Source organism: Fukomys damarensis, unplaced genomic scaffold, assembly GCF_012274545.1.
Source record: "Fukomys damarensis isolate Sample0158 unplaced genomic scaffold, DMR_v1.0_HiC HiC_scaffold_9, whole genome shotgun sequence".
Lineage (NCBI taxonomy): Eukaryota > Metazoa > Chordata > Mammalia > Rodentia > Bathyergidae > Fukomys > Fukomys damarensis.
Window position 1 is genome coordinate 47,671,695 of NW_022900921.1, and position 16,715 is coordinate 47,688,409.

At 42.6% G+C, this 16,715-nt stretch overlaps 1 protein-coding gene across 1 annotated transcript in view; it reads left to right on the forward strand.

Moving 5' to 3' along the window:
- Positions 1–16,478, forward strand: part of Mrps9 (mitochondrial ribosomal protein S9) — a 53,567-nt gene extending 37,089 nt beyond the window's left edge. The window contains exons 6-11 of the mRNA XM_010644891.3: positions 6,229–6,314; positions 7,100–7,175; positions 9,438–9,606; positions 10,627–10,735; positions 14,482–14,651; positions 16,291–16,478. Of these exons, the coding sequence (XP_010643193.1) occupies positions 6,229–6,314; positions 7,100–7,175; positions 9,438–9,606; positions 10,627–10,735; positions 14,482–14,651; positions 16,291–16,382 (702 nt within the window). The 3' untranslated portion in view covers positions 16,383–16,478. The remainder of the gene's footprint in view (positions 1–6,228; positions 6,315–7,099; positions 7,176–9,437; positions 9,607–10,626; positions 10,736–14,481; positions 14,652–16,290) is intronic.
- The last annotated feature ends 237 nt before the right edge of the window (positions 16,479–16,715 follow it).

Here is a 16,715-nt window from a genome sequence, read left to right on the forward strand (position 1 = left end):
GGCACAGCGGGCAGGGCCAGGCTGTGACAGGCAGACGACCTCCAGCCTGTGCGCAGCTGTGTGAGGAGACCTCTCGGGCTCCATTAACCTCTCCTGTCTTAGTAATCGCACCAGGTCTTCTGAGGGTCTGCTGACTGTGTGTGTAAAGCCTGTGTGTTCCTTTGTAGTGGCAAACGAAAGATTGTCTTGATGCAGCTCACAATTCAGTGCAGTTTAGAATGCTTTTGGAGACACTGTTTCCCATTGACCAGCATTTAGTCCCTCCGTGTTTTACAGAGAACTGGGCAGGTTTTGGGGAAAGATGATGATGAGAAGAATTGTGAAGTTTGTCTTTTGCCACAGAGCTGAAGCACAAAAGAGAAAGTAGCCTGAAGGGAGGTTTGCGAGTGTCACACTCTCAGGTTCATTCATAGGCCAGGCAGGGTTCCTGTTTTCCTAATGGATCCCCGAGTCTGCAGATTCTCAGGAAAGTTGTAAAAACCCATTTACCTTTCAGTATCGCTAATAAGATAGATATAAGTAATAAAAACGAAGCAATACCAACATGATATCTTCAACAATAAGAAAGAATTTAAGAAGTAAGAGACTTCCTGAGCCTCTCGAAGCAGTGTTGCGTACCGTGCAGCGGTCTTCATGCTTAGCAGCACTGGCCAGACTGGCTTTTTCCTACTCAAAATAGTTGGTTTCCTGTTTCCGCAATAGCCACTTAAGCCAGTAGAACTTGTATACACTACAGACATGATTCAGGGCCTCAGCTTAAGTTTTAGGAGCAAAAAGAAGAGAAAGAGAAAAAAACAGAGTTTTTCAAAACAGTTGAGCAAAAGTGTAAGGGAAGGGGGGAACTTTAGAGAGGGGAGTGTGAGAAAGGGAGTGCTCCATGCAAGACTGCAATGGACCAGTGTGGGTCTGGACAGGGAAGACCAAGGATGAGGGCTGCCCCTTGGACCATGGCAGAGGTCCCCAGCAGCTTCAGTGGACTGTGCTCATTGGCAACACATTTTAGTTTCAGTAGTCATCATTCAATTTGTGACAGGTTCGTTATTTTAAGAAAAGTATTGGTTTAGGTTTATAAATTTTAACTAATATGTATGTTTTTGAAAAAAATTAGAATTCACTCACTAGAAATGAAAATGGTTAGCTTTCCATTTCTATAGAAAAATACCTGCAGGCACCAGCTTAGAAAGAGGGAATGTTTATTCTGACAGTTTTGGAGATTTCAGTCGTGGTTGGTTAGCCCCTTGCCTTTGGGACCAAGTCATAATGAAAGAAAGCTGTTGCTTTACCCATTGCTCTGAAAAGGAGAAGACCGTGGGTCTCTTTGTACCCAGGATGCCCTTGAATGTTGTGTCTAATCTGCTGGGAAAAGGCTGGCCAAAAAGGTAAAAATTCTCAACAAGTGCCCTGAGAGGCATGACTCAAAGGTGGGTCTTCTTGGACGTAGACCTGGTGTTAGGCCCAGTACAATGAGCATTTAAGAAGTTTATGTGAACTGGCCTCACTCTGGCCTTTGATATAAGGGAGGCGCACAACTGTAAAGACAGCCCTGGGAATCTTCACTTAGTGTAGAAGCTTCACTTAAATCTGAGGACGAATTTCACAGTAAAGCTTACACCAAAATGGTCTGTGAAATGAAGGACCAGGTAGTTCAGCGCATACCTACGCTCTTATGCTGAGTTGGGAAAAAAAGTTTAAAATACAAAAGAAAAACAAGAATTCTAGGCCTTCTAACTTCTGCATACACCGGGCACATTTGCCTTGTGAAAGAAGCTCCTGGCCTCTTGAGTCCCCAGCTCCATATCAGATGACAGAATTGTCCTGAGGTCACACAGCCTGAGACTGCTGACCCTGCACCCACAGGCTCAGTGAGGCCAGGTCCTGGGACAGAGGCCAGGAGATTTGGGCCTGATGCCAATGTTTCTAGGCCCTATCTGTGGCCACATAGTGAACATTTAAAACTTCTGGATGTAGTGCTGTTGTTACCTTTAAAAATGGAATTAATGGGCCAGGGATTTAGCTGAGTGGCTTCACCGCCTGTCTCGCAAGCACAAGGACCTGAGTTCGATCTCAGTACCAAAAAATTTTAAAAAATTAAAATAGTGACTCTTCTCACAGAGAGCCATTGTTAAGATAACTATTTTACAACCATCTAAAGTACTTATTTTTAAGAAGCCACGGACTGGTGCTAAAGTCTGTCTGCATGCTGTTTTAAGACTGCTTGACAGCAGGAGTTAATTCAGTAATTAAATCAGCAGTAGAAATTGCCATAATAGAGGTATCTTTAATGTCCATTTTCTTCATGTATAAATAATTACCATTACATATCTCGTATGCTCCTAGTCTTAACAGCTAGGAAACTTGATATTTTTAAAAATGGATCCAACTTACTGCATCTATGTTGATTTCAGTCAGATTACTTCTTTTGTAGTGGTACAGTTGCTATAGAATGTCTGACTATAATTTGAGGAGTTAAAGTGTGATATCTGTGCTGAGCACTTCGCTGTCCTCACTAGCTGTACACTCGCTTCTCCAACGTCCAGATGTGACCTCTAGTAAAATTTCCTTTATCTGTTGAGTGGCATCATGCAATGTGCAAACTGTACAAACTATCCTGTGCTGTGTTTGCAAAGGACAGTAGTGGTCTACAGTGGAACTGAGTTACCTGGAACTTAAAGTCCATAGCAAAGACGTCTTTGAATTACCTTTATATTTATTTCATTTGATTTTTGTGTATCTCAGTGGCCAAAAAAATCAGTTGTTATTTGAGAAATTTTTTTCTGTGATTTTTTTTTGACAAACGCAAATTATAAATTCCTGAGCTAACATGTAAGATGATAATTTGTATTAGTTTGTTACTGTTTACTTTGTTACTTTTCCTATGCCATTGCCTTCCATGAAATACCACTTGTTTATCCTTCTGAAAATTGGAATTTCCACAAATTAACACAAAATTGTATTAATTGGAATTAATACAACCACATCAGATTGTAGAAGGATACTAAAAATCCCATCGCTCATGCTCTTGGAAGGGTTTACTTTAAGCATTTCCTTTCTGCAACCTGAGCATCTGGTATTTTCAAATTAGGCACCTTCTAAATTTGACTCATACATTATGGAAATCTGATGGCATGAGGGGTGGAAAGGCTTGCTTTGATTTTATGAAATATTAATCATAGCTGTGATTAATGATTCAGCATTTCACATCTGGGTTATTCCTGTCATATTTGAAAATTACACTATTAAATATACTATATAAACTTAGTGTAGGTGGGGGTCACTCTAATTCTCTAGTGTCCCTTAAAAATTAAGCGGAAACTTAACAATATATCGGTGATAATCTGTGATGTCGACAGCACCTGGCATCTTTTATACCCTTAAGGATTTTTTGATGTAAATTAGAATGCCTCTCTTCAGGGAGTTGAAGCCGCAGAATCGACTTTCAGAGAACTGTTGTCTCTAACCATGGCCAGATCTCAAGAGCAGTTTTATTATGCAGTAGAGAGAGAATTCATAGAAATGGTACGAGGTATAATTTAGACCATTTGCCCCTTGGAAGCAGTGCTTCCCCCACCAGCATTCTTGGCCATTGCTGGGTCAGTCACTGTGATGTTTTTCACATGTTTTCGTATTTAAAGAAGCACGCAAAGCTGGCAGTGTAGTTCAGTAATAGAGCACATGCTTAGCATGCATGCAGCCCTACATTCATACCCCAGGATTCCTGCCCCCACAAAGAAAGTATATAGAGTGGTATCATCAACACTACGTGATAGGTTGGATTATAACCATCAAGTTGTAAGCATTTGTGTGAAAGGAATAGAATTTGCCACGTTTGACGTTTGGTAGGTACTTTTTATGGCTATTTTTCTCCTCTTTCACATATTTCACCCAAGTATTATACTTACACCATTTATATTATTGTAGATGAAATAGAACACTAGAAGGAAATGGCATAAGGAAAGAATATTCTAAGAAAAATAGGAACTTAAAGTGAACATTGTTCAAAAGTCATTGAAGTGTTATGATTAATTTACTCTAACTTTGACTTGAAACTTAACCTATGAAGAAAGTTGATTGTTAGTATTGTAGTCCCCTTGCTTTCTCCAGAAAAATTAAACCATTTCAAGCAGCAGAGTATCTTGTCACTGTTTTTGGTGTTCTAGGCTCATACATCCTTAGCTGTATCTGAAAGCTACCCCATTCTTGATCTTTGCACTCTCCACATCACAGGCCTTCGGATCAGGCAGCTGCAAGGATTAGGGAAGTAGCTCAGAGTAGTAGTGTGAGCTTAGCCAGTGTGAAGTCCCAGTTTCCATCCCAGCAGTGCACACACAGACAAGTGAGTTAAATCCTAACCACACTCGTCAAGGCTTTCCACTTTTTGGAAGATAAATTGTAAAATTTCAAGTTGAATAAGAGGTACATATTCTAGATGTAGATGGTTCATATGAAATTAGCTCTTGCATTGTTCAAAGTGAGAGTGGGTATTACTCTACTGCTATAGTGATGGATTTATGCCTGGGAAGTAGTTGTAGTGTGGTTACACTTCCTTCCAACAGGCACAAGGTTTCAACTGACTCATTTTGTCCCTTTTGTGACTCTGTAATTCTCAGGCTTCCCTGTGCATTGCTGGGAGGCTTGCTACATGCCTGTAGAGGTTCCTCTTCAACAGGTCTGGATGAGGCTGGATAATTTCCATTTCTAACCAGTTCTAGATTGGATGCTGCGGCCACTGGCCTGGGGGTCTCCACCTTTGGGATGAGCTGGTTGTGGGGAATTCACTTCCATCTGGTATGCACATGGCCTCTGTTACTCCAGCTCTCCCCTGTTTTGCAGCTTCTAAGTGTAGCGTTTTTTTCTTCTTTTGCATCTTTTCCTTTTCTTTCTAAGCTAGCAGTGGTACCACCCATAGGGAAAAATAAAACAAAGCTGTTCTGTGTCTCCTGGACAAAAGGAATGAACGATTCCATCCTGCCCTTTGAATATTATCTCAGCTTTCCTCACCTGTGTTTATGTTACACGAACTCAGGGGCTTAGTCCTCACTTTTTTGCATTTCTCCCAAGGGGAGAACTAGATTTCCAAAAAGAGATAAAATATTAGTAAAATACAAACCCTAATAATAGCACAAGAACAGTACAAGTAACATGGTAGCAGCCCCCAGGAAGCTGCCTCCCCACTTGAAATTATTGACTTTTTGAGGTATATAGATTGCATCTCTATCAGTAACAGATTGTGTCATCTGACATAGGTAATGATATCGGAAGCTGTCATGATTAGCAAAAAGACACAGTCATTTTTTTCATCTCCAGCTCCTATCCTCCCTCCCCTGTGCTGAGGAAAACCGGGGCTGTGCCCATGCTGGGCAAGCACTCTGCCACAGAGCAGACTCAGGCAGCTTGTCCTATGAAACGCCTGGCTCGTTGGATTCCAGTGTGCAGGGTTATATGTAAAATATAAATAAATATGTACAATGTCATTGGAGATGAGTCCTCAAAAGATGAAGTTGCTTCAGTCCACACTGTTAGAAGGTCATTGCATTATTCTGCTTCTTATAAATTCATTGCCTAGAAATATATTTAATAGATAAAACTTATTGCTGGATTATTTTCTACAAATTTAACACAATGACTCTTCCCATTGCAATTTAAAAATTGACCCACATTCACAGTCTTTATTAAAAGTCAATTAATAGAAATAAAATAATGAGGGCCGGGCATTTAGCTCAGCGGTTCGGTGGCCTGCCTCGCAAGTGCAAGGACCCAGAGTTCGATCCCCAGTACCAAAAAATTAAAAAATAAAAAATAAATAAAATAATGAGAAGTAAATACAGTGGAAAATTTCTAAGCTACAAATACATGTGGCACAGTCTTAAATATTATGTAAAATTAAGTGTTAGGTATTTCAGCTATAAGTCTAGTAGATAGCTTTCTAAGTTTAAAGTACATATTGGTGTCTAAATTGTGATTTCAGGCAGATTTCTATCCTGTTTGCGAAACTCAAGGAAAATAAATAGTTTATAAAACATTTCTGTTGTTTTAACTATCCTCACTGGAATGGAGATGTAAAGTTTTTACAGAGTTGTGTGTAAATCAGGGAAAGTAAGTATGCTGTGATGTATGATACTACATCATACATCACAGGAGGAGGAGTCCTCCTCACAGGGAAGAAGCGTAAATACATCATCAGTGTGATGTGCCTTCTTTTACTATAGCATTTGTATTCTGTTCACATAGGACCTATATGGAAAGATTCTCCAGGTCGAAAATCGTCAAAATCAGTTGCGACCCAAAAATCAACTGCCAGAAACTATCCAAGTCATGTAAGTTCTGATCTCGCATTAGAATATACATGAACTTTTAACCAAAACATGCCACTTACTGGCATACCTGAAGCCTATTTCATCATTAATCCTTAAAATGTAGGGTTCCAAATAATACGCAGTTTTTGTTTAGGAGGAAGCAAATACTGAGGCTGTTTTTCATTTCACATATATTAAGTAATACTTAATTTACTGTATCTGGATTTGATGTCCATAGCTGCACAGGAATTTAGCAATGTGTACTTGGAGAGGAGGAGTTCAAGACTCGTGCTATCATTTGGCAGGCTCTGATCGGGCAGATCCATCAGCCTGTGGGCCTACCTATTCATGTATACCTGCCTTCCTTTTCTTTCTTTTTCTCTGTTTCTTTCTTCCTTATCTTTTTCTTTTTTTAAACAAATCTCTAAGCACACTGTGTTGAGGTTGTGAATATATTCCTGGTCTTTCATTCAAATTTTATTAGTTCTTCAGCCCACTCACAGGTTACTTTGTGTCAATACATGTTCAAAGCCAATTCTTGAGGCACAGGAAATCTGGTAGCTTTTAAATGAGTCCATCCATACTGGCATATTTGCTTGTTCAAAACATTTACTAGAGTCGGTGTCTTTTCTAAAGTAGATTGAGGAAATAGAGTAATACTTCTCAAAAATGGTTTATTTGGATGTAAATATTTTAAATGAAATTTTGTTTTCAAATCATGACTTGCTACTGTATGTAGGATCTTTTGTGATATTACTCTAATTGCATGGTTAATTAAAAAGAGAATATATGTGATATTTTAACAGAGACCTGATTGGCAGCAGATGGCTGATTAAGGAGGAACTAGAAGAAATGTTAGTGGAAAAACTGTCAGATCAAGATGTGAGTAATTAATCTTTTTAATTTAAGGGGACCTGTGCCATAAGAATGCAGACAATTGCTGTATTAAGGATCCTAATAGGAACGTTCCTCAGAGGCAGGTGTTCCTGCAATGGTGCTCCTTTTCTTAACACATTCCTTGTTGATTTCTGCAGTGGAGGAGTGCGGTGTGTGTGGTCAAAGTGCCATATCTGGTCTCCAGGTCCACCTGTTAAGCTGTTTTTAAGGAGCAGGCGGGGGCTATCTTTGTCTTCAGGTACACGATGAGTGCAGCTTAGGAGGTGGATGCAGTACGCCCTGCTCTGTGGCTCCTGCCCTCCCTCATGTACCATGTCTGTGAGGTCAGGGGTTTTCACCGGAGAGCTGTGGCCACCAAGTCAGAGTCACTGGGAACGCTCCTTACACCTGCCATGCCCCAGGTCCCTCAAACTATGCAGAGCCCTAGGGGTCACCCAGAGTCCGCCTTCCTAACCAACTTGCTAGGTGTCTTTCCCCTTACATAGTTCATGATCCACCCTCCAGATGCTTTCTGCCTTAATTGCAGTCTTATTTTGTTAGATGTGCTAATAGAGCTCATCATCACAGAGGAAGTATGATGTTTTAAATATTATGATGTTCTAAATGTGCATGACTTTCTGGAAGGTTTGAACAGAGGTAAATTTCACAAATCATCCTAAGAAGGCTTTTTTCTTCTGCGGTGGTGGCTAACCCTGCCCCTGCCTTACCACATGTAGATCTTAAGTCCTATACTTCAGTTACTCTTTTTCTCCTTTAAAATATTGGGGAAATTAATGATTTGGAAAAGTTGTAATTTGCTTAAACAAGATGTCAGACATTTGGTTAGTATTGGATCCAGAGTGAATTTCTAATGGCCTTGCTGCCGAGTGTTCTGCCCTCAAATTAAGTGAAGAAGTCTTTCAGCTTCTTCATTGAATGTGTCATTCCATTGTTTTCTCTGCTGTCTGGCTGCTTTGATTTTTATAATTCAGGGCTGTCCCAAGGACTTAATGCAGGTATGCACCTATGAAATGAACAAATGATATTATGACAACCTTCTACTTTTGGAATACTGGATATTAGAAAAAAACACTGACATTCGTGGATAATATCAAGATGAGGGGGTTCAGAGTGTGCAAGGACTTTTAAATCTTAAGCCCAGTTCACCAGCGAGGTTGTATGGTACCTGGAGTGACATTTGAAGCTTAAACAGCAGTCACAGAGAGTGTGTGAGGTGCACCTGCACCTGAGGCTGAGAACAAAGGCCTCTTGCCCAGCCTGGAGGGGAGAACTAAGCTTTGTGGAGGACCCGAAGTAGTGCGTGTCTTAGCCTTGGAAAATCACCCTCTCGTGTTACTGCATCACAGGAAGCTCCATTTGAAGCAGTTCTTTTAATATTAATCTTACTGATGAGATTCTTCACCATTTCAAAGTATTATTGGCAGGTTTTTATGATAAAGGCAAATGGTAACAGTTGAGTGTGATTTTTAGGTTGGCAAAAAACAAAAAAGGTTATCAAAAACTGGGTTTCATAATCCATATTAACTAAGAATCTCAAGTGTTAGTTGTTTCCTTCTCCATAAACACTTTAAAATGATTATTCTGGCTTCTAATTTTAAGGGGTTAATACCAAGTTGTTTACTTTCTAATCACATGTTCAAGAACTATTAAAAAAAATGCACAGAGTAGTGAGGATAATTTATTTCAAGAGGTTGCCCTTTAAGTCAAGTATCTCTTGAATTTTTAAATAGCTTGATTGTTCGGTTTTAAAGGAAATCATAAACATTAAAGTAACACAGCTTGAACAGCCAAAAATATATTTGCCAAATATATTATGAAATATAATTTAAGAGGTACATTTTCTCAAAATCAGACTCTTTACATTTTACTCTACATAACTTACTGCAAATTATTTCTAATGCTCCTTTTGATACAGTTCTAATAAAAAGTAGAGATTATGCTTGAAGATTAAATATTTTTTTGAAAATAAATTTAAATTTCAGCTTCATAATCATAATACAGAGAAACTTGACTTTTTTTGAGTGATAAATCTCTTTGTTTCTCAGAAGAAAAGATTGAGCCCTTTAGACCCACAGGGAAGAGATGCATGTGCATGCAGTTTTAAAAGCAGCGTGAAGATGCAGGAGTGTCATCCTGTCAAAATTCATCAAGAGAAGAAATGCTGGAAAGATCAAGTCTATAAAAATAGAAAAAACTTAGCAAATGCAATTACACTTGCATCTCCTAATGAATTCTTATTGTCTGCAGTACACACAGTTCATCCGGCTGCTGGAAAAGTTGTTGGCAATGCCCTGCAGTCCTTCCGAGAAGGAGTTTGTGCAGAGGTTTCGCAGAACTGTAGCCAGTCAGTCCAAAAAGCACCAGATCCAGCCGGTGCAGTACGATGAGCAGGGCATGCCCTTCAGCACTGGCGAAGGTAATGGCCGAGGAAGCTCTTCAGTCTCATTTGATCTTGCTCCCAGCCCCCAGTTGACTTTTTGGTTTTGGTTTTGTTTTGTTTTGCTGGTGCTACTTTGGATTTCCTAATTTTAAGATTCTCTTAAAGTTTTTAAAAACTGAACCTTCCAACGTCACAAGGGAAAAATGGGGTACATACCTGCACAACGTAATACTTTGCACTTTCACATTGTCAGTGAGTAGACTCGGAATGGATAAAATATTTACAACAAGGCTTAGCCCCCAAAACTGAAAATCTCAGTGCATCTGAATGTCAGTCATGAACTGAAATTTGTGAGAACGTGAGACCCCAGCTTACCCTCCCTATGTCTGCACACACTCCAGCCATGGCTGCTCTTTCAGAGTCAGACTGTAGGTGCTCTGTCGGCAACTGTGGCAAGTTTTCCTTCATCATTGTCAAAGATGGTTCCTTTCATTTATCCCAATCATATCTCCTTACACACTGTTCACATAATTTGAACATTTATTAGATATATTCTTATTGTTTATGAAGCAACATTATATACATTGCTTTTTCTTTCTTCTTTTTTTGTAGTACTAGAGATTGCACCCAGCTCTTTTTAATTTTTTTGAAGACAAGAGTCTCACTAGGTTGCCTAGGCTGGGATCAATTCGCAATCCTCCTGCCTTAACCTCCCAGAGGACTGGGATTATAGACCTGCACCTCTATGCCCGGGGGAGGGGGACTGTTTTTGTTTTTGTTTTTTGTTTTTTAGGAAGGTAAATGAATATGAATGACTATGTAGGCCATTAAAACATTTAAAAATCATTGCAGTGTTCCTAAAATGGAATTAAAGAACAAAATAACCCCACAATAAGCTTTATTATGTCAATCATGGTGTGGCTTATATTTTTACCTAACCTGTATTCTAGAAGCCTCCTAAATACGGTGTTGTCTGTTGTTATCCTGGGAAAATTAATTTTAACAAAATTCTACCTGTATTTAAGATTTTTACTAATAGAAATTTAAAACTTAAAGGTAGAAGAAAGACTGCAAGAGCAGAAGCAGTTGTTTCTGGACAGGGAACTGGAAGAATCCAAGTGAACGGCGTAGATTACCTGCTGTATTTCCCAGTCATGCAGGACAGGTGGGTGCTGCTTAGGTCTCTGTTTCCTGAATGTCTGTTCCATGATGCACCTTGGTCAGTTGAGGAGGCTGTGCTTCTCCAGCCCGCTTGTCTGAATAATGCTGCTCTCCACTAATGGAGCAAGTGAGCTATCAGAAGCTGTTGCTTTTTGTGGTTTTTTTCCAGAATTTTTAAGAAGCGTCTCTGGAAATTCTCGTTAATTGCCTCTTCCTCCTCTTTCCGTCAGATCAATCATACTGGTATTTGAAAATTGTTAGCTATATCATAGGTTCTGAAATGCAGTCTATGTCAGAATGTAGGAGGCAAACTTCTGCACTACATAGTTAGTGGCTGCCAAGCCCACCTAGGCTCTACTGCCCCCTCAGGTGACAGAGTTAGGAAGGGGCGCACAGACCTTGCAGCTTACATTCGTGTTCCTCGTGAGCATTAAGAAACATCTGCATCATTTGGGATTCTCCTGTTCAGAGGAGGTGGATTGTGTGTTTGTGGAGCAAGCAGAGAAACCTGGCCTTTAGAGGTGAAAGTAAGGGCTCACCAGCTTTGCTTAATTCCCAGTGCTAGCTAGAGGACATTTATGTTTTGTAAACTGTATCCCATGAAGAAACAGACAGTATAAATAGGTGTTAGAGTTTGTCCACTCCCCAAAATGTGCTTGACTTAGAGCTCTCTGTGAGTTACTGTATAGAAGGCCCTTCCTGAGACAGTTACCAGGGTGCCAGGAGTCACTGTCCTTATCCGTAAGGAATAGCAACTCCATGTTAGTTCCTCCCTTCCCAGTCCTTCTGTTTCCTAGGTGGCTTGTGATGTTTAAGGTAAAAGGGTTGAGGCTCTTCTGATTCCCATACTCTTGGACAGTATGGATTCCCATACTCCTTAAAGAGGACCTTTAAGTGTAGAGTAGGCTGCTGGGCAGAATACTCAGTTCAGGAAATGCACACTTACTGTACTTCCATGTGTGCCTGTGTCGAGGAGCCTACTCTTAACTTGTGTGTATATGTATTAAACTAACTGCCCTGATGCTCACAGGGGAGGGCAGAGAGGAAGTTCTTTTAGGTAAAGCCCCAGAGAGACCTTGCCCCTGGGGTTGTTCGCCTCAGCACAGGGACATCTGACCGGTGCTCTGTCTGGTAGTTTGTACTCAGAACTCCCAGTGAATGGACAGCAGGTCCCAACTCTGGCTGGATCTTATGCTTAGGTTGTGTTCATTATTCAGTTTGCACTCCACAAGCATTTACTCAGGATCGTCCCTGTGCCCAGTCTCATTCTGGGTTGTGAAGAAGTTAGCCCTTTTGCAGATGTGGTTTTCGTCACCAGGAGCAGTGGTTAGGATGCTGGCACTGATCATGAGTGGCACATGCAGGCCCTCTCACGTGGTGGGAATGGTCATGGGGAGCCAAGCATGTGCTTAGGAAGTCAGCACCACTGTGACCTCCGCCCAACAGGAAGATTCGAGCCAAGGACCCAGCATCTCGATCCTAGTTCTCTTTCTTAGTTGTGTGATCTTGGCCAGATGCCTCAAGGTCACTGGCTGAGAGGAGGAAACTGAACTTGATCCCTGAGATGCTTGCCTCCACATCCTGAGCCATTTCTCTCTCCTGAGTCCTTTTTTTAGAGGCCATTTGAACACAGACAGCAAAGAAGTCACTAGAGATGTTGGCCGCCTGGCTTCCCAGGATCATAAAAACTTGATTCATTCATTCATTCATGTTTATAGTGAATGTGTGTTACTGCAGACTCAGATTGCCATGTGCCTGTGCCTGTGACTGTGGGGTGAAGATTGGCAGCTTTTCTGGGAAGGCCTTTGCTCCGTGAGGCAGCCGGCTGGGAAAGCAGCTCTGAAGCGATCATCTGTACAAAGGAAGCGCATTTCCCACCCAGTGCCAAGCATGTAATCATAGAGGAGATAAGTTAGCATGCTGAGCAAGTACAGAAAAAAGAGAGTGTATCTTGTGCTAGAGAAGTACATCCAGAGAAGATAAAATCAAGGAAGTCTTTCTTTGTCTTACTTCTCTTTAAAAGGCTGGTTCATTTAACAGAGAGCAAAGTTCATGTGACCCTTCTTCCCAGGATCTCATCGGAGTCTCTGAGAGGAGAGAGGATGGACCTTGAAGTGTTCTCATTGCGGGCAGCTCTTTGCATGGACTGGTTGTTAGTTGGTGTAGTCACAAGCGGTCGTGATGTAACTATCCGTTGCAGCTGTACCTGCTTTGGAGTTTTTGCTCATCTGTTTCCATTTAGCATAGTACCACAGTGTTCTGCCAGTGTCCTCCTGCCCAGACTTCTTTAAGGTTCTTTCTTGCCTGGACCATTCGGGTTCCAATATGCTGATGTGTCTTTAGGAGGAACCTTTAGAAATCCATTTTTTTCCCTGAATTTTAGTCCCTTTCCTTTTAATACAGGTGTCTATTAGGGCATCTTAAACATTTTAGTAATGGAGACAGATGGATGTCTAAGCTTCCACAACAGCTCTCCAGAGACCTGTTCTGTCCAAGCCTGCCTGCTGTGGTTGTTGCAGTGACCTCCGTGTGTGTGTGTGTGACAGTCCCATAGATCCTGCCTTCGCTTCTATCTCCTCTCTGAGAGGGGGCAGTGGTGGAATTAGATTATCAGCCTCTGCATTTTGTTTTTATTTTGGTACCGGGGATCGAACTCGGGGCCTTTGCTTGCGAGTCAGGTGGCGGAACCACTGAGCGAAATCCCCCACCCTTCTCTACGTTTTGTTCACTTGTAATAACGGCTGTTACTTGTAACAGTATCACTGTTCCAATGTGGCTAGTTTTGATCTGGTCATTTTGAAGCTTTCCTCAAAGGGACAGCATGGATTTGTGGGTCTTGCTGTTGTAGGGCCATCTGCTACAGAATTGTTGTGAGTGCAGTTTGCTCTGTCCTAGAAGCGGCTTGTTCAGCCCATCTGCCTAGGGTCAGTTTGCTCTTAGGGTACACAGAGTAGCACTTGAACGTCCTACTCTGTCTCAGCCTAACTGTTATAGTAAGCCTTGTTTCGGGTCTAAATGCTCTAGTGTTGGACAGAGAGGCAGATGCAGTATAAATGGGCTTTTCTAAGTAAAACTTCAGCAGAGATAGTAAGGCAAAGAAGCAAAGTCCTTGACAAAGAAGATGGTGAGCATCATAATTTGCACAGAATGGTGTTCAACAAGTACCACACCACTGCGAGAGTGAGGGCCCAGCACATGCTCTGACCCTCTGGCCTGTCCCAACCACACGGGGCCCAGGCAGGTGGCAGGACCCCTCTTTAGATGGCTGGACTAGGGATGGGCATGGGTGAGAGCAAGAGTTAAATGTACTTCAACTTTTAAAACTATCCATACCGAGGTGATCGTTACGAGTTATGCAGCTGCGTCATGGCCAGTCCAGGCGACACTCGATGATTACTTGAGTGGACCTATTAATTTTATACCTGATCATGGAATTCAGAGAGGGTAGCCAGGTGTTAGTGGAGTCTTGACTTCAGGCTTCTCTGTGAGGTTGTTCAGTACCTTGCACAGTTCTCGTGAGATCAAGGGAATTGCAGAAAAAGAGTTCATCACGTTGGCCCCATTGCTGAGCTCAGGAGACTACATGTGGTGGTCCTTGATAGAGCAGCACAGAGGTCCCAGCGTTGGGAGGTGTCACAGAGCGCAGTGCTGGCCCACATTGGTTGGCACAGTGTCCGTGACACTGACACGTATTCTCCAGTGCCTGCATCTGGGTAGCACACGTAACCATGTTTGTTGTCGTTGCTCCAGGGAGCAGCTGATGTTCCCTTTCATCTTCCTTGACCGGCTTGGGAAGCACGACGTGACCTGCACTGTGTCTGGGGGCGGGAGGTCTGCGCAGGCAGGAGCCATCCGCTTGGCCATGGCCAGAGCCCTTTGCAGCTTCATCAGGGAGGACGAGGTCGAGTGGATGAGGCAAGGTACGTGCCAGGGGGACACTCTTAGGCCTGGAACAGTGAGAGGATCCAGGGAACCTGTGCTATGTGGCTTGCAGGCTACGCCTTCTGAGCTCTGTGGCCCTAGCGGTGATTTTTAGGCTTGAATGATGCAGAGTGAACGTGAACTAGAATAAGAAAACACAGGCACTCTAGCAATGAGGGTGGAGCCCTGCTATGGCATCCAGTTCAAGGGCCCGGGCAAGATTGTTTTGGCCTTGGTCTGATTTAACAAGCACTTAGTTGCATTTGAGAAAAACTGATTTGGTTTTGTCTTACCATAGAAATTTGCCATATTGCCCACAGATAAAGCACTTCAGGATTTTCCCAAAAGTATTGGAGATTTTTCATTTTCTCCACAGTGATGTTTGTTTGGGATCTTTTCCTTTCTCCATTCCTGTGCCCTGTCACATGGGTACGAATACACAAGTTCCTGCACAGGGTGAACAGTAGCATGTCAGCACACGTGCTAGACCATGGAGGCTCAAGCTACAGATGGGGAAGGAGGAAAGCAGAACGTGCTATGCGTGCTGCAGATCAGGCAGCCAGGTCCGAGCTCCGAGCTCCTCTCAAGCCTCAGAGGATGGTCCCTGTCCCTGGTTCAACTGCTAGCTTTCAGTAGAAACACTGCCCATGGCTTAGGTTACTTAACTTTTTAAGCCCCTTAAAAATCTATTTGCTTATCAACAGTTTGCCATTCTATAAGATTCTTTATATGCTTTTTAAAATACAATTTAATAGGACATGACTGAGCTATTTTACTCATGTGAGCTGCTGTGCGTATCTGAAAGTCATAAACATTATTAGTTAAATTTAAACAAAAATTTGGGTCTTACCTGTGTTTTCCCCAAAATACTATTGTTTTAGTTCATGAATGCCTTTTAAGTACAAATAAATGCAAAGGCTTTTTGGATAAACAGTAAGAGTTGTCAGCTTCCTTTGCTGTCTGGCTGCTGAGAGACCCCTAAGAGAATACCTGTACCATGTCCCCGCTGAGGAGAGCACTGGTGTTGGCAGCGGGAGTGGACTGGCAAAAGCTGTGGCCGGGCCTCCATAATGGTGCAAGCCATTCCAGAGCATCCCCACCAGTGCTGGTCTCACATCCGGGGCTCCATCCCCTACCATGGCACTGGCATGGGGATGGTGCACTACACACAGCCCAGTGATCAGTGGGATGCTGAGTTGAGTGTCTTCCAACTTACCCTGGCTGCTTTCTTCTAGAATAAACCACTTATGCTGAGAATACAACTCTGCAACTGAAACAATTCCAGGAAAGGCCATTTTAACACCACACACAGGGTCGTGTCTAAATGTGTGCATGCAGACCATGGCCTGTGGTGTCTGTGCATGCCCTGCCTCGACACACAGACGCCTGTCCTTGCCTCTTGCTCCCCTGAGCACCTCCCTCTGTGCTGACTGAATCCCCACAGGCTGAGAAAAGCAGGCCCAACTGTCATCACTGGTGTTTGAGAAATTGGAAATACATCTCAAAGGATCGAAAGCAGACCCCCATGTCATGAGACTTTGGGGCCTGGCAGCTTCCTCACTGTCCTCTGGCAGCAGCTCGCATGCTTTGGCTCAGGGATCCTCTGTCCACATCTCACGCTCATTTCTCTCTGCCCAGCTGGCTTGCTCACCCCCGACCCACGAGTGCGAGAGCGGAAGAAGCCGGGCCAGGAGGGCGCCCGCAGGAAATTCACCTGGAAGAAGCGCTGAGCCTGTCCTGCCTTCTGCCGTTGAGTCTACACCACAGGCCAGTGCCAGCAGCGCCATCATGTTCAGAGTTGTGAGTGGATGTATTTTTTAATGCAACTTTGTAAAAGTTACCATTAAAAATTTAAAAAGAAAAATGTCTTCACTCTGCTACTTTATATTTAAACATTTTCAAAAAGTAGTTGTAGAAGTGGAATTCATAAAATCTCGGCATATTAGGTGTGAAAGAAGCATTGGGCAAAGCCTCATGGCAGGACCATCTTCTTCAGAGAAGGCCCGGTTTCCAAGGCTGTGCAGCCCATCAGAGCCTGGCACTGCCACCTGATGCCGCCCTGG